The sequence below is a fragment of the Euprymna scolopes genome, chromosome 44 (assembly GCF_053919585.1).
Source record: "Euprymna scolopes isolate OS-2025 chromosome 44, ASM5391958v1, whole genome shotgun sequence".
Classification (NCBI taxonomy): domain Eukaryota; kingdom Metazoa; phylum Mollusca; class Cephalopoda; order Sepiida; family Sepiolidae; genus Euprymna; species Euprymna scolopes.
In genome coordinates this window covers 55,020,488-55,045,286 of record NC_136525.1, presented here as the reverse complement: position 1 = coordinate 55,045,286, position 24,799 = coordinate 55,020,488, and the positions used below count along the sequence as shown (strand labels likewise).

The 24,799-nt window shown below is 30.2% G+C and overlaps 1 protein-coding gene across 1 annotated transcript in view; it reads left to right on the top strand.

The window, feature by feature from the left end:
- LOC145268851 (uncharacterized) overlaps window positions 1-22,686 on the top strand; it is a 47,894-nt gene extending 25,208 nt beyond the window's left edge. The window contains exons 8-14 of the mRNA XM_080124526.1: window positions 5,099-5,183; window positions 8,056-8,203; window positions 8,763-8,900; window positions 9,856-10,009; window positions 15,804-15,918; window positions 19,044-19,282; window positions 22,394-22,686. Coding sequence (XP_079980652.1) covers window positions 5,099-5,183; window positions 8,056-8,203; window positions 8,763-8,900; window positions 9,856-10,009; window positions 15,804-15,918; window positions 19,044-19,282; window positions 22,394-22,597 — 1,083 coding nt within the window. The 3' untranslated portion in view covers window positions 22,598-22,686. The remainder of the gene's footprint in view (window positions 1-5,098; window positions 5,184-8,055; window positions 8,204-8,762; window positions 8,901-9,855; window positions 10,010-15,803; window positions 15,919-19,043; window positions 19,283-22,393) is intronic.
- Window positions 22,687-24,799: the final 2,113 nt, after the last annotated feature.

Here is a 24,799-nt window from a genome sequence, read left to right as displayed (position 1 = left end):
TTAATAGAGAATTGGTTCTATAATAATAAATACAAAATCTGCATGAAGTAAAATATAGCTACATAGTTTTGTTTTGATTCTAGCTGATGGCACCCAAGTCATATTTAAAAAATTTTTTGAAAATCACAACTATATATTGGGTACAATATAATAATCAATAGAGAATTGGCTTTATAATAATAAATATGAAACCTGCATAAATTAAAACATCATATTCAAGCATATATTACAACCATGCATTGCCGGATACCCCTGCTAGTAATATATATATATATATATATATGACTACTTCATTTAATCACATCAATTAATATACGAAAGTATGAATTTATGCGTAAACTTTAAGTATTTACTTCAACAATGCTCAATATGTTGGTAGAGCTTTTTTTTCTTTTTTTTTTTTTTTACAAAGGCATCACCACATTATCAAGGCCCAAAGGCCACTCAAGGATAAGGGTTAAAGAGTGTACAGTAGAAATTGGTCAATATAGTAATCATTAGTAATGAAAATTTGGTAAATTTAATAACTTATATGGAACGGCTCATCAAGAACTTATTTACTTTAGACTTGAACACAACCATATTGTAGTCAGCCGGAAAGCAGGAAAACGGAAGACAATTCCACAGGCGTGCAGTTCTAAGAAAGAAGCTTTGTTCATGGAATCTACGTTTAGGTTTAGGCACAGATAAAGAGTGGGGGAAATTATTGATAGTGTTTACAGCTAGACGAGTGTTTCTTGTGAAAGTTTGGCGAGGGGGGACCATAGATTGAAGCTCAGTTGAACACTTTCCATGAAAATAACGATACATCAGAGACAAACTCGCAACATCTCTTCTGTGAGATAGAGGTTGCAAGGAGGAGAAAAGGACATCTCCTACGAGGCTACGAAGTCTATTTTGAACTCTATCAAGGCAGGACAAGTCCTTTCTAGCAGCTCCTGCCCAGATGTGGCAACAATATTCCATCCTTGGACGTACCTGGCTCTTATATAGGTAGAGAATAGCATCAGCAGTGAGATATCTACTGGATCGATAGCAAGATCCCACCATTTTTCCAGCGGCCTTGGCAACAGATTTGATATACGTGTTCCATTTAAGATCAGGAGTAATGGTCAAGCCCAGAAGCTTGTCAAAACTTGAGGCCTCCTGAAGACGAGAGCCATTCATTTCAATTGATGACAAATGTGAATTAGAATGTTGATGATGTAAAGAGAGAAGCTTGGTTTTAGATGCATTAAAAGTAACCAGCCACTCCTTTCCCCATTGTACTACGTGCTCAAGATCAGAGGAGAGAGAATTGGAGAGAACTTGGTCGTTTACTGTCTTAGATGTGCTACCATAAATGGTAGTGTCGTCAGCATAAATGTCTACAAATGATGTAAGGATATGATTTGGAAGATCATTAATGTAGATCAGGAAAAGAGTTGGGCCCAGGATGGATCCCTGAGGGACACCGGCATTAATACTGTGAGCTTCTGATTTTTGCCCCTCAACTACTACTCTTATGAACCTATCAGAAAGAAATGATTTAATAATTGAGAAGACTTTTCCAGCTATACCATAGCTAGCGATCTTATGAAGTAAACCTTTATGCCATACCCTATCAAAGGCTTTAGATATGTCAAGAGTAATTGCCCTAGAAAGATTGCCACCGTCGAGAGATTTGCTAATCCTATGCGATATAACTGTAAGGACATCTGCTGTAGATCTAGCAGAACGGAAACCATATTGAGTGTCACTAAGAAGGTTATTTTTGTTGAGATGTTTGATTACTTCTGTATTTAACACAGATTCTAGCAACTTACTCATGACGCACAGGAGACTTATTGGCCTGTACTGAGAGGGGGATGAGCGATCACCTGAATTCTTAAATACAGGGCATACTGATGAGATTTTCCAGGGAGATGGGAAACTATTCTCCTTAAGACAACGTTTAAACAGTTTTGTAAGTATGGGCACTAATTCAGGTTGAAGTTTTTTGAGTACTATAATTGGAATACCATCAGGGCCAGTTGCTTTACTCGAATCAAGGTTTTTTGATTAGCTTCGCAACATCACGTACAGATATACGTATATCACATAGCGTGTTTTCTGATACAGGAGGAAATATTGGGGGTTGGCGGTCTTGGTCGCAAAGGGTAGAATTAGCTGCAAAGTTCTTGACAAAGAGTTTGGCTTTGTCTGATGCTGACGAGATTACCTCAGGTCCATTGATAATAGTTGGGATGGAGCACACGCTTCTGTTCAGGATTCTGTTTGCTATTTGCCAAAACTGGTGGGAACCAAGCCGCTGCTCAGCTACTTTGGACTTAACAGATTGAGCATACAACTCTCTTGCGTTCCTTATTACTTTCTTACAATGGTTGCTGGCAGTCCTGAAAACGGCTTTAGTTTCCATACATCTATTACGTTTGAAGCAGTGGAAAAAGTGATTTCTGTGCGCAATGGCAGCAGCACATTCTGGAGAGAACCATGGCTGGCTGTTAGGTTTTTGCTGAAACTTTTTAGAGGGTATTAAATGGTCAATACCTACAATTAACCATTCAGTTAGGTCTAATACTATAGAGGACACATCCTTTTTAAACATGGAATGCAGAGGTAGATCAGATATAAATGTACGGAAGCTGTCCCAGTCAGCCTTAGTGTATCGATATACTGTACGATGAAGAGGTACGTCTGGGGACTTATTACATTTCATTTTTATCTTAATTGATACAACAGAGTGGTCGGAAGATCCAAGAGGCGACAGAACAGAAACTGAACATAGTTCAGGGCAAGTTGTGAGAAAAAGGTCTAGTAGGCTTGCATACTGGCCGTCATTATCGGGCACACGGGTAGGTTCCTGAACAATCTGAGTGAGGTCATAGGCAATGGAGAAATCATGACAGAACCTCCCCTCATCATCGGTCTTGTTTGAGTGGGTCAACCATTCGACGTTGTGAACATTGAAGTCTCCACATACGTGAATGTTAGCTGAAGGATAAGTAGAAAGGACTTGGTCAATTTTCTCAGATATGCTTTGAAAGATAGTAACTCCGCTGTTGTGGGGGCGATAGAGAGTAAATATAAATGCAGTAGTGTGAGCTAAAGCAACCCGGAAGCACATATAGGGTAAGTTAGGATCTTCCCTGGAGATGTCCCTCCCACATGGAAAGCTATCTTTAATATAGGCACATATTCCATGCCCATGGCGATCTTGGGGGTCAGATTTAGAAGTTAAGTTAGAGTATCCTGAAATTGCAAACTCATCTAGGGAAATAGCCTGTCCAATGCCAGTTTCACTTAAAAATAAAAGGTCTGGTTTAGTCTCCTATAATTGGGTTTCAACCTCTGGAAGGTTAGAACGAAGACCCCTGATGTTGGAGAAGGAGACATGGTAGTAGGGGTCTACGTTGGAAGTTGGAGAACCGGGTTTAATCGTGTATTTTTTCTTGAAACTTGTCATGATGAAATTTTGGAATTTGTGGACTAGGTCGACAGATTTACTTAGAGCAGGACAGAGAGGGGAAACTAAGAGAGAAAAAGAAACGAAGAATTTTTTTTTTTTTTGTAGCACATGATAAGGTAAAGCTGTAACAATTACCCACTAGTATGGCATCGAGAGGCCCCACCAGAAGCTACTGCATGGTCCAGATTCCATTCACCAAATGGCAATACAGCAGCCCCAGTACTTTGCACCTGCTGATAGGACAGCCTCCTTAGTGGTTAATCCAAGGTTCGGGTCCCTGACTATCAGGCGGATAACGTCAGCCCAGACAAAACGTTTACCTCCAGCACCCTTACTAGTGACATGGCTACAAGGATAGACATAGAAACAGAAAATTTCCACCAATTCTGCCAACTGTTCGTGCAAAAATACTGCCAACCTAGAAAACAGCTTTTTCTTCTCCCTTTGTCAGAAAAATCACTCATTTAAAAAATGAGGACTGAGGGACAAATAAGAAGAAGCGAGAGTAACAGGAGCTGCCGATAACGCATCCACAATGAGCTAGGTAAAAAGTTTTAAAATATATATTGCAATTAAGCTACACAGAATATTCCGCGTTTCATCCTCACTAGGACTCATCAGGCTTATGAATCCTAGTGTGGATGAAACGCGGAATATTCTGTGTAGCTTAATTGCCATATATATTTTATAAGTTACTATATATATATATATATATATATATATAACTACTTCATTTACTCACATAAATTAATATACGAAAGTATAAATTTATGCGTAAACTTAAAGTATTTACTTCAAAAGTGCTCAATACGTAGGTAAAGCTAGTTAGTAAGTTATAAATCTACCACTAGTCTCTCCCTCTTTAATAGGGTCCAAAAAAGGCGCATACGCCTGAAGAGTCCTAGAGTGGATGAAACGTGGAATATTCAAAGCAGCTTAATCGCCATATATATTTTATAACTTACTATATATTTAATCGCCATATATATTTTATAACTTACTATATATTTAATCGCCATATATATTTTATAACTTACTATATATTTAATCGCCATATATATTTTATAACTTACTAACATATATATATATATATATATATATATATATATATATATATATATATGATTATGGAACAAGTCTAGAGAGCAGAGTTTATTTTAATGTATTAGTAAATTCATTAATACAATTAAAAGAAAATAAAACAGTTCTCGTTGTAATGTAGATATATAATAAGCTCAATAGGTATATATTTATCCTAGAGCTATATTAATATTAAGGATAAAGATTAATAATTGTAAATTATGAACCAGTTTCAAAAGGAGAAATAATTAGTTTTGTTTTCTCCTTTTGAAACTGATTCATAATTTACAATTATTAATCGTCATCCTCAATATGATTATATATATGGAATTGTTCATTTAATATTATATAATGGATTAACATTGTCATCTTGTAACATTCAAAAACTGTGCTCTCAGGATGTAACAAGTGAAAATCTTAATTTTCCTATTCATAGTTTCACACTTCGAACTAGAAACGGTGTGAGCAAAAAAAATCATATGTTAACTCGATAATGTAACATGCGGATTCAACTTTTTTGTGTCGTTTTATTTGTGTGAAAAAAATGTTTTTTTGTTTTTTTAAATCCAGGGTGTTGGTATTGGAAACTTTACTGGATCTGTACATGAAAACCCCAGCCTTACCGACAATTGGGATGATGCGGAAGGATATTATAGTAAGTAGAATTTTTCCTCTCTTCTCCCGCTTGTGTGTGTGTGTTTTTTTTTTACAAAGGAGTCGCCACTTATCAAGGGCCGAAGGTCACTCGAGGATAAGGATTAGTAAGTAGGGCTTCTGTTTCTGCTTTATCATTATTTGCATGGCAAGTGCTCGTCTGAGCTCCAATCTCTTGTCCCCTCCCCCACTCTTGCCAATCTTTTACGATAAACACTCGTCTAGTTGAAACCACTGTCAATAATTTTCCCCACTCTTTATCTATGCCTAAATCAAAACGTAGATTTCATGAACAAAGTTTCTTTCTTAAAAGTGCACGCCTATGGAACTCTCTTCCGTTTGCCTGTTTCCCACCTGACTACAACTTGGATGTCTTCAAGTCCAACATAAACAAATTTCTGATGAACCGCCCCCTTAAGTAAGACACTTTATCAAATCTTCAATACTAACGATTACTACGATACTATCCCATTGATTAGTGAGTGGCTTCTGGGCCTTGATAAGTGGTGACCTCCATGTAAAGAAAAAAAAGAAAAAGAAAAAAGGGCTATGACAAGAGAATATCCTTTTCACTATTTTGACTCTCGATTATATATCAGTTAATATATTTTATGTTTTTAGGTAGTGATGTGGTTCTCGATTAACTATGTCAGATATATACTTGAGAGTCAAAACAATGATAAGAATATTCTCTTGTCGTAGATAAATGAGTGTCTAGTAGTCAATGGGAACATGTCATAGTAATCATTAGTCGTGGAAATTGGATTACGTAAGGGGATGGCTCATCAAGAACTTGTTTACGTTGGACTTGAAGACGACTATATTGTAGTCAGTTGGAAAGCAGGAAAACAGAACAGAGTTCATCCGTTCATTTGTTTGCATTTTTCTCAATAACCACGCATTGGATTTTTTTTTTTTTTTTTTTTAATTTTGCACAAACATTAGTCATGGTGAAAGTAAATTTTCCACTTCTGGAGGGGGACCCCACATGCTCGTCTTGTTTTACTTGAAATTCAATATTTTTTCGTTATTTAAATATAGAAGCACCATGATATTATTTTGCCTTATTTTCTTTTACTTTTTAGTAATTTTCTTTTTTATCTATTACTAGCAGGGGCTACCCTGCATTGCCTGGAGCATATATGTAACAGTTTTCTATTAAAACTTTCATCTTTATACCTCTCCTTATCTTTTTCTTCTCCCCCTTCCCTGTTTTACCCCCTCCTCCTCTGCCCAGCCACTTCCTCTCTAGCTAGACATATGCACAGACACAACTCTTCTTTATATGGTAGGATCATCTAGGAATAAGTCGGCATTTTGTTTTCCAAATTAACGCATAATAACACAAAAAAAAACAACTCTCCTTGACGAAACCTGGTCCATTTTGCATTTCAACTTGCCGATATGTCTGTACGCATTCTTAATCTATCCAAAACGAAAATTTTGCTCGTTATAAACCATTCTTGGTGTATGATTACTATTTTCTGTTAATTTCAGTGTTATGTGACTAGTGGTTTAAAAGTTTATCGGTTAAATATTTACACACAGACAGACAGACAAACACTTAATTGTTGTATTCATTTATCTATTATCCATGAACAAAGTTTCTTTCTTAGAACTGCACACCTGTGGAACTCTCTTCTGTTTGCCTGTTTCCCACCTGACTATAATTTCGTTGTCTTCAAGTCCAACATAAACAAATTCTTGATGAACCGTCCCTTTAAGTAATCCAATTTACCAAATTTCCATTACTAACGATTACTACGATATTATCCCATTGACACTGTACAACTCAATAACCCTTATCCTCAAGAGATCTCCATGTTAAAAAAAACAAATTACAGTAGAACCCCTGGATAAGGTGGCTCTAGGATACTTTTTTCAGGTTACAATGTGGAATATGATGTTCTTTTCGCCCCTGGTTACGGTATTTGTCCCGCCTTACGGTGTTATTTATAATCTTATTTGATTATATACATGTGTATTATACACTGTACTGTATTTTGTTACTAATTTTTAATGTGGTATCCCGGGGTTACTGGTATGTAAATCCAGTGATTATCCGTCTTACAAAATATTATTGGCTGTAATATTTTATAAAGACAATCCCAGCTAAATAAAAATTGCTCAATATACCAGATAGAGCAAATAAATCATAATTTAGTAATTTAAATTTTATGATGTGAAATGTTTAAATTTCAAATCTAGAATTTTTATTATATGCAAGACAAAGAATACATTTCAATAAGAATTTCAATATCCTTTTTATTTTGAACCAATATATAATTTCCCTTACTCTATGATATTTAAAAACTTTAAAAACTTTTATGATTTTCTATGTTTATTACATTTAGCAAATTAAGTAAAAACCATTTATAATATTTGCTAATATTTTTTTCTCTGAGGAGATGGGTAAACATCGAAAACCCATATGTTAAGGAAATATACTTATTGAAATGTATTCTTTGTCTTGCATATAATAAAAAGTCTAGATTTGAAATTTAACCGTTTCAGATCATAAAATTTAAATTACTAAATTATATATAATATATATATATATATATATATATATATATATATATATATATATATATATATAGACTTTGGGTTTATATTTGGCGTAACTCTCACGTCCCTCATTTTGTCCTTTAGTTTAATTACTTTCTGGGTTAAAATCTGTTCATATAACATTAATCGTTGACTAATTATTGATCTTGAAATAGTATTTATTTTTTAGCTGCTTACATCAGGTGGTTTCATGCTTTGTCTGGAGTGATTTCCATTTTAAAAAAATTATATGCAATTATAATTGTAACATTTGCATGGAAAATTAATGACAAGTTTCAATCTTTTTTTTTCTTTCTCACCTTAAGGAGTTCGAATTGGAGAAATTTTGGACAAACGCTATACTGTGTATGGTTACACTGGCCAGGGTGTGTTTAGTAACGTGGTACGTGCACGTGATGCAGCTCGGGGTAACCTGGATGTTGCTGTAAAGATTATCCGAAACAATGAAATGATGTAAGTAATTGGAACCCTTTTATATTTTATTTTTTTATTTCATTTATTTTTTATTTTTTTATGTATTTTTACATTTTTATTATTTTTTACATATTTTTATTTTTTCATTTTTTTTTTTTTACTTTTTTTACTTTTTACATTTTTACAAATGTTTAAATTAAAAAATTTTTTTAATTTTTTAAAAAATTTTTTTAATTAAAAAATTTTTTTTTTGTTTAAACATTTTTTTAATTTTTTAAAAAATTTTAAAAATTAAAAATTTTTTAATTTTTAAGATGTTAAATTTTTTTACATTTTAAAAATTTTTATTTTTACATTTAATTTTTTACATTTTTTTAATTTTTACATTTTTTTAATTTTTACATTTTTTTACTTTTTACATTTTTTTACTTTTTACATTTTTTTCTTTATTCTAATTAGTTTGGTAGATGAATTTGACTCCTTCAACACCTTCTTTACAGGATAGACTTGATTTTCAATAAGTTGTAATCGATTCCTAAATTGCATATGAAAAAGCAAATTTATCCATTCATTTTTTTTTTCTTTTGTGGAATGGCAGGCATAAAACTGGTTTGAAGGAACTTGAATTTCTTCGCAAACTGAACGACGCGGATCCTGATGACAAATTCCATTGCCTTCGATTGCATCGGCATTTCTTTCACAAGAATCACTTGTGCATGGTGTTTGAATCGCTCAAGTAAGTTTGGCTTTTTTCAAATGCGTAAGAATATGTGTATTTGAAGAAAAGTTTTTTTTTTTACTCTTCTTTTTGTCTAGCTCTCTCTTTCAGACTCTTTCTCTCTCTCTCTCTATTTCTATAACTCTTTCTTTATAATTCTCTATAACTCTCTCTCTCATATATATATATATATATATATATATAATGAGCAAACAGTTAATAAAATATGTTAAAAAACACTTTGAAATGAGTTAACTTGCTTGTTGTTTCATCAAATACTTCTGCATGCAAAATCCGATCCCGCATTTTGCTAATTCCTACCCTCTGATGAGAAGGAGAGTATTTCTTCGAAACTCCGCGGATTAAGGACTATGCATTTATCTAGTGTTTCCTTTTCAGATTAAATATATTTTTAACTCATTTCAAAGTGTTTTTTAACATTTTATTAACTGTTTGCTCATATTATAAGCTCTATTTCCTATTTGGTTTTATCGAGCTTTTATATCTGGCTTATATTATAGCTTTTATATCTGGCTGAGATAATTTTATAAATATTAATTCTTTAATATTTATAATTTACTTTAATTTTACCATCTCGGATCATTTTGGTAAATTCAATTGTAATTTTCATTTTATATATATATATATATATATATATATATATATATATATATATATATATAAACTCTCTCTTTATAGCACTGTCTCTGTCTCTCTTTATAACTTTGTCTCTCTCTCTTTATAACTCTTTCTTTATAATTGTCTCTTTATAACTCTCTTTCTATATATATATATATATGTATATCTCTCTCTCTCTCTCTCTCTTTATAACACTGTCTCTGTCTTTCTCTATAACTTTGTCTCTCTCTTTATAACTCTTTCTTCCCCTCTTTCTATCACCATTCATTTTCTTTGCTCATTTCCGACATAAACCTTCTCTTTATTTTATTTCCTTTTTTTTTCTGTTTTCTAGCATGAACCTTCGTGAAGTATTGAAGAAATACGGCAAGGACATCGGCTTGCACATAAAAGCTGTACGGTCATATTCGCAACAATTGTTTCTTGCGTTGAAACTCTTGAAAAGATGCAGTATTTTGCATGCAGATATTAAACCCGATAATATTCTCGTAAGTTTTTTTTTTTTATTTATTTATTTTTTTTTTTTGTTGTTGTTGTCACTCGATTGTTTTTCTTCTGCCCCAAAAACTGTCAACAGAAAAATTAAATTTTTTTAAAAAAGAAATTAAGGTGAGGATCAACATTTAAAATGATTTAAATTTCAAAAATCTATTTTTCAGTTTATTTCTTTCTGTATATATATATATATATATATTAGTGATGGGACGATGCCAAAATTTTTCCCGATTCCGTTCAAAATTTCCGATTCCGATCCGATTCCCGATTCCGATTCTTGTAAAATTTATACATATTTAATTAGAGATTTTTTTTGTTTGTTTTTTTCGTAAATTTTCAAATTATTACATAAACCCCTGGTTAATGTCCGCGTATATTTTATCTCAAATGTTTGCCTTGTAATTGATTAAAAATTGTAACACAACAAAACATTTATTTTGATTTTAAAACAAAGCTATATTGTACCAGTTCGTATTTACTGTATAACATGCTACTTACATGAATATTGGAAAATATTCGAAGATTGGTAGGCAAAATAAGAAAACGATGTAAGAACAATATATTTAACAACGCCACTTAGCAAAGCCACATCTCATTGTTACGAACGAATTTCTAAATAATAATATTACTATTATGAAAACCATTTTTAACGTGAGATTGCGTGAGCTTTCTGTGCTTTCTCTCGCAGCTAAATCCCTATTCCAAAATGAAATATTACTTTTATAGATTACGTGTTAGAACATTTTTTTAATTGGCGGAAAGAAAAGCGATAATTAGAATTTAGAGTGTAAGATCAGTTTTGAATATAAATTTAACGTAAAATGATCATCATTTCTGGCCATCCTAATTCTTTATGGATATTAACTAAAGTGTTTCCCACTAAATTAAGTTCGGTTTGCAACGTTGTAAAACCATGTGTAATCACTTAAAAAGTAGACACCCTATCCCCAATAAGCGCACATAATTTAAAATTGGTAACACACTACAGCTCATGTTACGTTATATTTATTTGTGAAACTGACCGGCTATTTTAAATTCCTAATCGTTTTATATTAGTGTTGTGTCGATTAATCGGAATCGGATAAATCGGTAATTTTGGGGGTATCGGAATCGGTATTGGAATCGGAAAAATTTGTGCCTAATTTCCGATTCCCAAATCGATTCTTTTAATATTTTTAAAAAGTTCATTTTCAATTGTTTGTACCGATTATAAATATTTCTTTCTTTTAAACTATTGGTAAAACTAAAGAAGATCTAAACTTATTTTATATGCGTAAAATAAACAAAACAAAAATTGAAACTTTGCGAAAATTCGCTAGGTAACCTTTAGAAGAATGCAGTTTATTTTCAAAGTAGCGAAACAATTGTCTAAAATTAAAGAAATATTTTGCCCAGAAAAATAATATCAAACATTATTGCTAATTAAATGAAAAGTAGAATATAAAAGTGTTGGGTTTTGTCGGTATGTTTGCTGCTCCCTCACTCGGCAATCGGTATTGACAAATATAACAAGCCGTGCATGCATGGTCCCCCTTTATGTGAGGAGGGGGGATCGAATAAAGTGATAAAAAAAGTGATACATAACTGATAAAAAAACAATTTTGAGTGAAAAAAAAATTTTCAAAAGTTTTCAGAAAAATGACTAATATATTTCAGAAAAATGACTAATATATATATATATATATATATATATATATATCACGGAGGCCTCGCTGAAGCCCGCCAATCTCACTCAAAAGTTGAGTTGAAAGTATTATGGGGTAATTAACACCTTCGATGCCGTTGGTTTCGACAACAATACTTTTTCACACCCACTTGCCAAATTTCTCAAGGAGTTTAATATGAAAAGATTTCAAACGAATAGTTTTATTTTATTTTCCTGGAGCCACATTGTCTGACACCGTCGCATTTTTCTCGGGTTTCGGAAAAGTTAAAAATATACATGAATATCTCACAATGAATTTATCAAAGTCTGGATAAAATAGATAAAGAGAAAACATTTAGAAATTTTTCAGATTGAAAAAGAAATTATATTTACATTTAAAAGTCCCCCCTCATTGAAATTCTACTTTTGGACGATATTTGTAAACCCACTAAAAACCAAATTATTTTTAGATCTAGGATGAAGCTCTAAACTGTCTTCACGTATTAAAAAAGGGTGCTTGTGCAGTTTACACTATGTTAAAAAATGAAAAATAAAAAAAAATATATATTCTACGTACTCGTTATGGAATGAAGTTCTCATAAAAAAAATTACGTAATTTCATCAAATAGTTTTTATTTTATGCCGTAAAAACGATTTGGGAAATTCGGAATCTTCCTAAAAAAACTGCGATAATTAGTCAAGGGAGCGTAAAACAAAAACTATTTAATGAAATTACGTGATTTTGTTATGAGAACTTCATTCTATAACGAGTACGTAGATCTATAGAGTTTAGTTTTACTAATAGTTTAAAAGAAATAAATATTTATAATCAGTACAAGCAATTGAAAATTAACTTTTGAAAAATATTCAAAGAATCGATTTTGGAATCGGAAATTATACACAAATTTTTCCGATGCCGATTCCGATTCCCCGAAAATTACCGATTTAACCGATTCCCCATTCCGATTCATCGGCACAACACTAATATATATATATATATATATATATATATATATATATACGCATTATTAGCTACATACGTGCATACATATTTCTGCTGCAACTCATTTTCAAGAAGCAGCATCTTTAGGCAAGATTTTTTTTTTTCTACGAAATAGGAAAAGAAAATCCGGCCTGAAGAAGCTATTTCTGTTAAGAGTTGCAGCAGAAACATGTATGCACATATGTAGCTAATAATATTTGTATAAATAAACTTTAATTTTACTTTAGTTGTCATTGATCACTTTTTAATAAATACTGGAATTTCAATAGATTTATATTTAGGAAACTACAGCAATACCATCATTCTTTATATTTATATACATATATATACTAGTAAAAGTACCCGTCGTTGACTGGGTTCAAAAACAGCCTACAAAAAATGGACTCTGATTTATGAAAGTATGATAGGTTATGAAAAGGAAGGGTTGTAAAGAAATAGCTTCGAATTTGGGGGTATCAAAACCAGAGCAAAATATGATGAAAGTAAACATAAAATAGATAAACCCCATAATTTATTATACCATACCTGTTCACACTGAAACACTTATCACAATATTCTGTGGATCTATATTAAAAAATCTTGTTAAACTTTGTGACATATTTCCATTCTATGGAGGTCAGGCGCGAACGAACACCCCATAATTATATTATACCATATTTCTTCAAACTAAAACATAATCATCAAAGTATACTTACACAGATAGATATGAAAAGTCTTTATTAAAGTTTGTACCTATTTCCATTCTATGGAGGCCAGGTGTGAACGCAGACCCCACAATTTTATTATACCATCCCTATTCAAGTTAAAACATACTTATCTAAGTATTATTATGTACATCTATATCAAAAACACTTTTTTTTTTTTTTTTTTTTTTTTAAATTTTTTATTTCCACACTTTGTGGACTAGGCGTGAACCACCATTCTGCCAGATCAAACATACCCATTCCTGTGTCTCGATATATGTTCTATCATTATATGTAATCAGTTTTTTAAAATAGTCAACCATATAGGAGCCTATTTGTGACCAGACACACACACACACACACATACATTCAGCTTTATATATATATATATATATATATATATATATATAAAGATATATATACAAACACACACACACACGTACTATTATAAATTTGTTTGTTTTTGTTTTTTTGTGTATTGATATTCATATTAAAAACCCTTTTTTCTATTTATTTAAAAAGAAAATAAAACTTTGTTATATATGGGTCGTGTAATTGCATTCATTAGCAAAAGATCTAGCTAATTTGCATATTCTTTTAAACAGTCATTGTAATTAATTTCCTATTAGTTTTTTCGTTTTTTTTTTTTTATGGGATGATCATCTTTAGTTAATTATTACGTGAAATTATAGTCATGCGGATATTCTACATGATTTATACTTGCATAATATTTGCATGAAAAGGTTATAGTAAACACAAACATCTTTATATATATATATATTTATGTACGTGTATATATATTTGTTTAAAAAATTTTGCCTACTAAACTCCTCTTTTGATTTTTGGTCTGCAGACATGAAACTTAATATATAGAATATTCGAACCCATGCAAAACTTGTATTTGGGTTTTAGCCAGGGAAAATCGGTGTGAAAATGGAATTTTCCAGGTGAAGGTCAAACGATGGCATTACGAATATGCATGCATAACGTAATAGCTATTGGTTCATGTTTCAATTTTTAGCCTTGCAGCAAACATGTCTTCATAGCTTAGGCATTAACGTCAAAGGAAAAAGTAAATCGTAATGTAAACGTTTTTGTTTCGATTCTCTGGTGGCAGACGAGTCATTTTTTTTTTTCTTTTTTTTTTTCTTTTGTTTTTCTTTTTTTTTTTCTTTTGTTTTTCTTTTTTTTTTCTTTTGTTTTTTTTCTTTTGTTTTTTTCTTTTGTTTTTCTTTTTGTTTTTTTCTTTTGTTTTTTTTTCTTTTGTTTTTTCTTTTGATTTTTCTTTTGATTTTATTCTTTTCTTTATTCTTTTCTTTTTTCTTTTCTTTTTTCTTTTCTTTTTTCTTTCTTTTTTTCTTTTTTTTTCTTTTTTTCTTTTTTTCTTTTTTTTCTTTTTTTCTTTTTTTTCTTTTTTTTTTTCTTTTTTTTTTTCTTTTTTTTTTCTTTTTTTTTCTTTTTTTCTTTTTTTTCTTTTTTTTTCTTTCTTTTTTTTCTTTTTTTTTTCTTTTCTTTTTTTTTCTTTTTTTCTTTTTTCTTTTTTTTTCTTTTTTTTTTTCTTTTTAACTTTAACTCATTAGTATATATTGGGTCCAATATAATATAATAATAAATACAAAATCTGCAGTAAATCAAAATATTATATTTAAGCATATTCTACGACCGGGCAATGCTGGGCGGCCTGCTAGTGTCTATCTATATATATATATATAAATTATTTACTTTGATAATTATTAAATACCTACAGACACTAGTGTTTCATCCTTTCGGAATCATCAGTGCAGGGTGTCAGGATTAACACCGATTGATAGGTTCGAACCCGGCAACAGAAGGCATCTTTAACTTCATTAACAAGGACTTAATCCATTTGGCCACTGTTAACCACAAGAGATACTGTTGAAATTTAAACATTTATTTTTAAATATTTTTAACATCTGTCAGAGTGATCTAATCATTATATGATGATCTGTGCATATGAGCTAAATTGACCGACTTTTATTTCAACTGAAAGTGCTCAACGATAAGAAACGAGTTTCTTAAAGGGGCTGACATAATTAGTTACTATTTAAGTAGTTAATATTTAAATACCTCCAGACACTAGTGCTTCATCCTTTCGGGAATCATCAGTGTAGGGTGTCACGATTAACACCGGTCAATAGATTTGAACCCGGCAACAGAAGCCATCTCTGAGTTCATTAGCAAGAACTTAATCCATTCGGCCACCGTTAACCGCAAGGAATATCTTGAAAATATACAACAATACTTTTTAATCTGTAAATTTCATGTAAAATAGTTAAAAATCATAAACACAATGAAGATGCAATATTGCCTTCGGAGCATATATATTGTAGATCTTTAAAAATTAATCCAAGGTCAATATAGGTCCAATTTTAAAAATGTGTCTGTTATAATTTTATTACGTTAGATTTTCCAACGCAGATTGTTTTTTGATTCAGGTAAATGAAACAAAACTTGTCCTGAAGTTATGCGATTTCGGATCGGCATCTCATGTCTCTGAAAATGATATCACACCGTATTTAGTAAGTCGATTCTACAGAGCTCCAGAAATTGGTAAGTACACATTTTTTTTTTTTTTTTTCAAAATTCTTCTACACATTTTTTTTGTTTTTTAAATTCTTCTACACATTTTTTTTTTTTCAAAATTCTTCTACACATTTTTTTTGTTTTTTCAAAATTCTTCTACACATTTTTTTTTTTTTTCAAAATTCTTCTACACATGTTTTTTGTTTTTTCAAAATTCTTCTACACATTTTTTTTTTTGTTTCAAAATTCTTCTACACATTTTTTTTTTTTTCAAAATTCTTCTACACATTTTTTTTTTTTTTTCAAAATTCTTCTACACATTTTTTTTTTTTTGTTTCAAAATTCTTCTACACATTTTTTTTTGTTTTTTCAAAATTCTTCTACACATTTTTTTTGTTTTTTCAAAATTCTTCTACACATTTTTTTTGTTTTTTCAAAATTCTTCTACACATTTTTTTTGTTTTTTCAAAATTCTTCTACACATTTTTTTTTTTTTTTCAAAATTCTTCTACACATTTTTTTTTTTTGTTTCAAAATTCTTCTACACATTTTTTTTTGTTTTTTCAAAATTCTTCTACACATTTTTTTTGTTTTTTCAAAATTCTTCTACACATTTTTTTGTTTTTTCAAAATTCTTCTACACATTTTTTTTGTTTTTTCAAAATTCTTCTACACATTTTTTTTGTTTTTTCAAAATTCTTCTACACATTTTTTTTGTTTTTTCAAAATTCTTCTACACATTTTTTTTGTTTTTTCAAAATTCTTCTACACATTTTTTTGTTTTTTCAAAATTCTTCTACACATTTTTTTTGTTTTTTCAAAATTCTTCTACACATTTTTTTTGTTTTTTCAAAATTCTTCTACACATTTTTTTTGTTTTTTCAAAATTCTTCTACACATTTTTTTTGTTTTTTCAAAATTCTTCTACACATTTTTTTTGTTTTTTCAAAATTCTTCTACACATTTTTTTTGTTTTTTCAAAATTCTTCTACACATTTTTTTTGTTTTTTCAAAATTCTTCTACACATTTTTTTTTGTTTTTTCAAAATTCTTCTACACATTTTTTTTGTTTTTTCAAAATTCTTCTACACATTTTTTTTGTTTTTTCAAAATTCTTCTACACATTTTTTTTGTTTTTTCAAAATTCTTCTACACTTTTTTTTTTCAAAATTCTTCTACACATTTTTTTTGTTTTTTCAAAATTCTTCTACACATTTTTTTTTGTTTTTTCAAAATTCTTCTACACATTTTTTTTGTTTTTTCAAAATTCTTCTACACATTTTTTTTGTTTTTTCAAAATTCTTCTACACTTTTTTTTTTTTTCAAAATTCTTCTACACATTTTTTTTTTTTTTTTCAAAATTCTTCTACACATTTTTTTTTTTTGTTTCAAAATTCTTCTACACATTTTTTTTGTTTTTTCAAAATTCTTCTACACATTTTTTTTGTTTTTTCAAAATTCTTCTACACATTTTTTTTTTTTGTTTCAAAATTCTTCTACACATTTTTTTTTTGTTTCAAAATTCTTCTACACATTTTTTTTTGTTTTTTCAAAATTCTTCTACACATTTTTTTTTGTTTTTTCAAAATTCTTCTACACATTTTTTTTGTTTTTTCAAAATTCTTCTACACATTTTTTTTGTTTTTTCAAAATTCTTCTACACATTTTTTTTTTTTGTTTCAAAATTCTTCTACACATTTTTTTTGCTTTTTCAGAATTCTTCTACACATTTTTTTTGTTTTTTCAAAATTCTACACATTTTTTTTTTTTTCAAAATTCTTCTACACATTTTTTTTTTTTTTCAAAATTCTTCTACACATTTTTTTTGTTTTTTCAAAATTCTTCTACACATTTTTTTTTGTTTTTTCAAAATTCTTCTACACATTTTTTTTTGTTTTTTCAAAATTCTTCTACACATTTTTTTTGTTTTTTCAAAATTCTTCTACACATTTTTTTTGTTTTTTCAAAATTCTTCTACACATTTTTTTTGTTTTTTCAAAATTCTTCTACACATTTTTTTTGTTTGTTCAAAATTTTTCTACACATTTTTTTTGTTTTTTCAAAATTCTTCTACACATTTTTTTTGTTTTTTCAAAATTCTTCTACACATTTTTTTTGTTTTTTCAAAATTCTTCTACACATTTTTTTTGTTTTTTCAAAATTCTTCTACACATTTTTTTTGTTTTTTCAAAATTCTTCTACACATTTTTTTTGTTTTTTCAAAATTCTTCTACACATTTTTTTTGTTTTTTCAAAATTCTTCTACACATTTTTTTTGTTTTTTCAAAATTCTTCTACACATTTTTTTTGTTTTTTCAAAATTCTTCTACACATTTTTTTGTTTTTTCAAAATTCTTCTACACATTTTTTTGTTTTTTCAAAATTCTTCTACACATTTTTTTTTTTTTCAAAATTCTTCTACACATTTTTTTTTTTTTTCAAAATTCTTCTACACATTTCGCACATTTAAAAATGAAGTTTAAATCTTTTGTAATGAAATAAAATTCTTTGCAAACATTTTTTTGTTCTTGTCCAGAAATTCTTCTATTTTAAAAAAAACAAGCTTGTAGCAAAACCAAAAATATATATATTCCAAAAATTACGTAAATTGATCAAGTAGTTTTATTATTGTAAAATAGCATGTTTTGAATTATTGATGAATTATCTCCCTTTATTTATTTTTATTTTTTTTCACTTTTCCATAACGTCGGGCGATACAGATACTTATAAAATTTGATTTTCTTATTGAAAAATAAAACTTTTTAAATCCATTCCGTTTTTTGATGTTTGTATATTTTTGAGATAAAAGATTAATAATTATCCATTCTATTATTTGGATTTATTTAAAAACAAAAAAAACAAAGAGACTTGGCGTTATTTGTGTTTTGAATTTTTAATGACTATGTTTGTTGGGAAAACAAAAAAACAAATGTTTTTCAACATTCACCAATAAAATCCAGTGAATGCACCTAAAGATGGTTGGAGGTTACATCGGCTGAAACGTTATGAAAAAAAACCAACTAAGTTGAGAATAATAGTCCAAATAATCAAAGTAATAAAAAAATAATTATAAATCCTCATCTCAAAAATATACAAACATTTTATTGAAATTATTTATTTTACTTTATTTTGTTTTTGTTTCTACCTTTTAGTGATTGGTATGGGCTACGAACACGCCATTGATATGTGGTCCGTGGGTTGCACCATCTTTGAGTTGTACACTGGCAAGATTATCTTTGCGGGTCAGTCGAATAATGAGATGTTGAAGTTTATGATGGACGTCAAAGGAAAAATGCCGAACCGAATGGTGCGTAAGGGGATGTTTAAGGACCAACATTTTGATTCGAACTATAACTTCCTCTACCACGAAGTTGACAAAGTTACTCACAGGGTGCGTACCAACTTCTTCATACACATATTCGTTACTTCCTTTTTATTGACATGTTGCTGTTATTATTTGTATATATATACTAGCAAGGTGACCCAACATTGGCTGGGATTGAATGATGATCAACAAATGGTTAAAACTCCCATATTTTTATTGTTATCGAAATCAATGAAATAGCTCATTTTTCAATCAAATCAGTTAATTGCCTGCTCTACTTGGGGACCCCTCGCAATGAACCTGGCAGAAGCTTTGCATGCCTCTCGCACTGATTTAGTTCACAATATATTGTAGTCTACATTGTACTGTAGAGAACCTACTGTTGATTTTATAAAATTATCTCCATATGTAATATTTTGATTCAAGAAATTCCTCTCTGGACCAAACTACCATAGGTTTGCAACAACATATGCTGAATCCAAATGGATTGTGTCTAGACTTAGCCACTATTTTATGTAACTTTAGAACGACATTATAGACACATCTATTAGTTATAATAAAATCCTACATTTTATCCTAAGAGCAACATCATCACAATCACATCATTTTTAGAGGAAGTAGTTCCTGTTTTTCCCTCTAAATGTAAAATCCTCCTACTGCCCCCAGACATGACTGGGAAGAAATATACACATTATAACTATATTGTCCTGGGACCCTTCGTAAATGGATCATAAACTCCTTATCTTTCCTTTTTCCACTTCAAAAATAATAGAGGAGATAGTTTGAAAATATGAAGAAAGCCATATAGCCGTTTATATATAAGATTTAAACTTATACACCCTCGCCAAGAAAACTGATTTGCCCATTCGTTACTGTAAATAACAAAAAACAAAAAAATGAAAATATGCAACAAATAAATGTTACCAAAGACAAGACTCTTTTACCTATCTGAATAAGTTTCGTGCTTACTTATTTTTTTAAGTAAAAACACGCTTTATTACTGTTGAGTACGGTATAATCACGTTTTTTGACACACCGGTTCCCGTCAAATCACTGAAGTTAAGCAACATTAAACCTGGTCAGTACTAAATGGCCACTTCGACACGATTCAAAGAAATTCTCAACAAAATATGGCTTGTAGCATATCAAATGAAAGAAAATTTTGTACAGATTACAATTATGTTTTCAAGTATACTAGCAAGGGGTACCCGGCGTTGCCCGGGTGTTTGGAGGTGTGTGGTTTTGGGTAAATCAAAACTCCGGGGGAGGGGGGGGGGTAAAATAAAATAAAAAAATGTTTTGGTAGGTAAGTATGAGGATCGAACCCAAACCGTTGAGGCAAAGTTGGAAATTAAAGTGTGAAAAAAAAGAGTGCGACGTTAACCATTGGGCCACCGCGAGATGCTAACGGAAACACGTTTGAATTTATTTAATTACTTAAATTAGCAGGTGCACGTTTTAATGAGTTAATGAGGTCAACTTTTGACTGCGGGGTAGCATTTCATTTAGTGCGGGGCTTTTTTCTTTTCTTTTTTTTTTCCACATTACTATAGGAAAAGGTCTAACCCACATGCGGCGAGCGAAAACTGTTGAATATTTATCTTCCCAAAGTCGAGCAAATTAAATAGACAGGCGAGCTCCGTTGTTAACTCTGAGATATTACAATTTACATGTAATATAAAAAGTTTTAAAAAGTTGTTAGGCGACCGACCGCTTCTCTGAAAAAAGCCTTTTCTAGACATATAGAAAAAGCGAACACACATACATTTTCACTTTTATATATATAGATTAAACTAATTAGGATAATTAAATTTCATTTTAACGGCTTCAAGTTGCCATAGCAATTATCGGGTGAGTTTCTACCACTATTTTGTATAATTTTTTATTTTTAAGTTATTGTCGAGACTTTAAGAGACATTGTGGTCATTTTTTTCTCGTTCTCATGTAACGCTGGACTTGTTTTTTGAACAGAATAAACATTTACAACACCAAAAATTTATCGAGGTAGGTAGAAGAGTAACTTGCCTTTGGTAACATTTATTTGTTATAAATTTGCTTTTTGACCACTTTTTCATACCTCTGTGGATTGTAAAACAAACCCAATAAAAGTTATTCTTTTACTTAACTGGATAAGTGGTTTGTGTATTTTGACTCATTTAAAAAGTGGTCATTGTCGGTTAATCTTTTTCAAAGAATTCATTTAAAAAAAAAATATTCGGTAATTGTGTAGTTTAGCAGCGTAAATTATTTGACAGACAAAAAATTATAAAAACTATTTACTCTTACAAAATAAATATGGTGGCCAAAGGTTCCATGAAAGAACGTAAAATAGGTCAGATACTACACTTTGGTCTTGGCCCAGTTTAGAGTTGTCACCTACTTATTCCGTTCTTTTCTCTGAGGGGGGGGGGTACTCCATATCCTTAGTATAGCAGCTTTGTCAAAACCGAATTTCATGTCCACCTGGGTAACACTGGGTATCCATGCTAGTGTGTGTGTGTATTCCCTTATCTTTCTTATCTATATTTACGTCTCGAAAGTAGAGTGAAAAGCATATCTTATTTTTCTTTTATTAATATTATTATTTGTTTTTATTTTATTTTTTTTTTTCCTTGTACACATTTTTGTGAATTATTCCATGGATTTCTGCCTTTGGATTATTATGGACCATCTTCTTCCAATTACGGGATTTCCTTGGATTTTACTTGTACAAATGGAAATTCTTTTAACTTTCTTGAAGTTATACATTTGGATTTTACCGTCACTGGATTTTTTATCTTCCACCAGACTATCCATTCATGTGTAATCACCTTTTTCTTCACTATATTCCCTCTGCTTAACTTTTTTTGTTTTCAAGTAAGATCTTTGACTTACTTGTTGTTTCATCAAATACTTCTGCATACAAAATCCGATTCCGCATTTTGCTAATTCCTACCCTCTGATGAGAAAGAAAGTATTTCTTCGAAACTCCACGGATTAAGGACTATCCACTTATCTAGTGTTTCCTTTTCAGATTAAATATATTTTTAACTCATTTCAAAGTGTTTTTTAACATGCTTTATTAACTGTTTGCTCGTACATATATATATATATATATATATATATATATATGTACATGTAGTAGCGTTATGAAAATCTAACACTTTCTTAAATGTTTTTTTTTCTTTCTGAATTCAGGAAAAGGTGACCGTCCTAAGCAGCATCAGTCCAAGTAAAGACCTTCTTCAGGAGTTGGTTGGTTACCAGCGTTTACCGGAGGATCAGCTGCGGAAGGTGACCCAACTGAAAGACATGCTCGAGAAGATACTCATGCTCGACCCCAGCAAACGCATCAGCATCAATCAGGCGCTGACGCATCCTTTTATTCAGGAGAAAATGTAAAAAAAAATGTAAAAAATGTAATAGAACAAGAATTTACAAAAAAAAAAAAAAAAAAAAATTAAAAAATGGGGTCCTTTTTCAGAATTCAACCTTAAAAAAAATACAAAAAAATCTTTTATATATGTACCTGTCATGAGAACAAAAAAAATCGCATGAATCAAATTTTTTTAACTAAGAAAACCAAATTTTATGACAAAGCAAGGTGTTATGCTTTGATCTGCCATGTTTAATATATAAGGGGGAGACAACTGTGCTTAAACTATCAAGATCAAAATCAGCTTTGTAATAGATACAATTTCCTATTAAAGTAAGATCAGTCCTGAAGACGCTGCTTCTCTAAACGAGTTGCAGCAGAAACATGTATGCACATATGTAGCTAATAATGTTTGTATAAAAGACTTATATAGAGAGAAATAGAGATAAAAAAGCAACAAACCAAATCACAAGTCTATCAACGTTTCGCTTTTATCGTAAAATTTCTTTTTATAATAAAGAAGAAATATTAATGAATGTGTGATTTAGTTTGTTCCTTTTTTATCTCCCTATCTTGTTGGAATACTATTTCCATTCTTATATATATATATATATATATATATATATATATATATATATATATATATATATATATATATTACTTAATTTACTCACATAAAATTAATATACAAAAGTATAGATTTATGCGTAAACTTTATTTACGCATAAGCCTGAAGAATCCTAGAGTGGATGAAACGCGGAATATTCAGTGTAGCTTACTCGCCATATACATTTTATAACTTATATATATATATATATATATATATATATATATATATATATATATAATGTGTGTGTGAATAAAAGTGGGTATGATATAAGAAGGAAGAAAAACCTATAGCCTTTTATAAAAGATTTTCAACGTTTCGTCCCCATTTTCAAAGGACTTCTTCAGGACAAGTTTTACCATAATGAGCGAGAAAGACCTTTTATTCCTCAATCATCTTGATCATTTCCTGAAGAAGTCTCCCGAAAATGGGGAAGAAACATTGAAAATTTTCATAAAAGGTTACAGGTTTTTCTTCCATATATATATATATATATATATACTGTTTTGTTTTGTTTTTAAATCCCCGAAGCAGTGTTTCATGGTAAACAAGTGATGATCTCTTGAAAAATAAATTATTGGTATTATAGTAAATTTGAGAGCGAGTTGATGCAGTGATTGCAGGTGATTAGATAACTTACTGACTAGATGGTTTTCTAACGAATGATAAAAAAAATTTTTTTGTATAGTTTTAAAGGTTGAAAACTTCAAAGACTATATATATATATATATATATTATAGTGAGGTTGTTGATAGGGCTCATTTGAACAACACCAGTTGTCACTCTTATCTGCAAGTAACATTCTGCAAATTGATGATTGAACTCGATCAGGGCTTAGTTATTGTTAAAAATCATAATAAAATGATTTTCTATAAAAAGAGGAAAGTTATTTGATCGATTTTGGATTTTCTTATTTAAAAAAAAAATATCTGGATCAATTTATGTGATTTTTGGAATATGACATTTGCATTCTATGGTGGATTTTTTTTTTTTTTTTTTTTTTTTTTTTAGGCTGGATTCTGAAGTTGCACCCAAAAATCATTTTCTTCCTCTCTGCTCTGATAGACTCCTTCACCCCAACCACCCCTGCCACAAAAGACTCTGATCTGTGGGTAACACTATGCAAATTTTCCAAGAGAAAACTCCTTTAAATTTTTTTTTTTTTTTTTTTTTTTTTTAAATTTTACTCCTTATTCTCATCACTTCCCCACCCCCTCCTAATTAATGATCCTAAAAAAAAAATATATATATATACATAAAAAAATTATTGGAAACACATTTTCTAGTTTTGTTTTCTTTGTATTTTACTTCAAGGTCACCACACATCAAGGTCAGGAGGTTACTCAAGGATAAAGGTTAATAAGTGTTAGGTAGCTGGTGAGACAACTCAATTGATAATCAGTACTGGCGGAACTTGGGTAGGGCTTAGTTATTTCAATCAGACACGCATTCTTGTACTTTATTTTTAGTGTTGTTATTTCAGGAGAATTGCAATGGTGTCTGGTGATTATTCGGACGCAACGAAACGAGCAATGGCAATGTTAAACGAAGAAGAAATATTGTTTGACTTGATTGAAGTAAGATTAGTATTATCTGTTATTTACTCCGCTAGACGACCGAC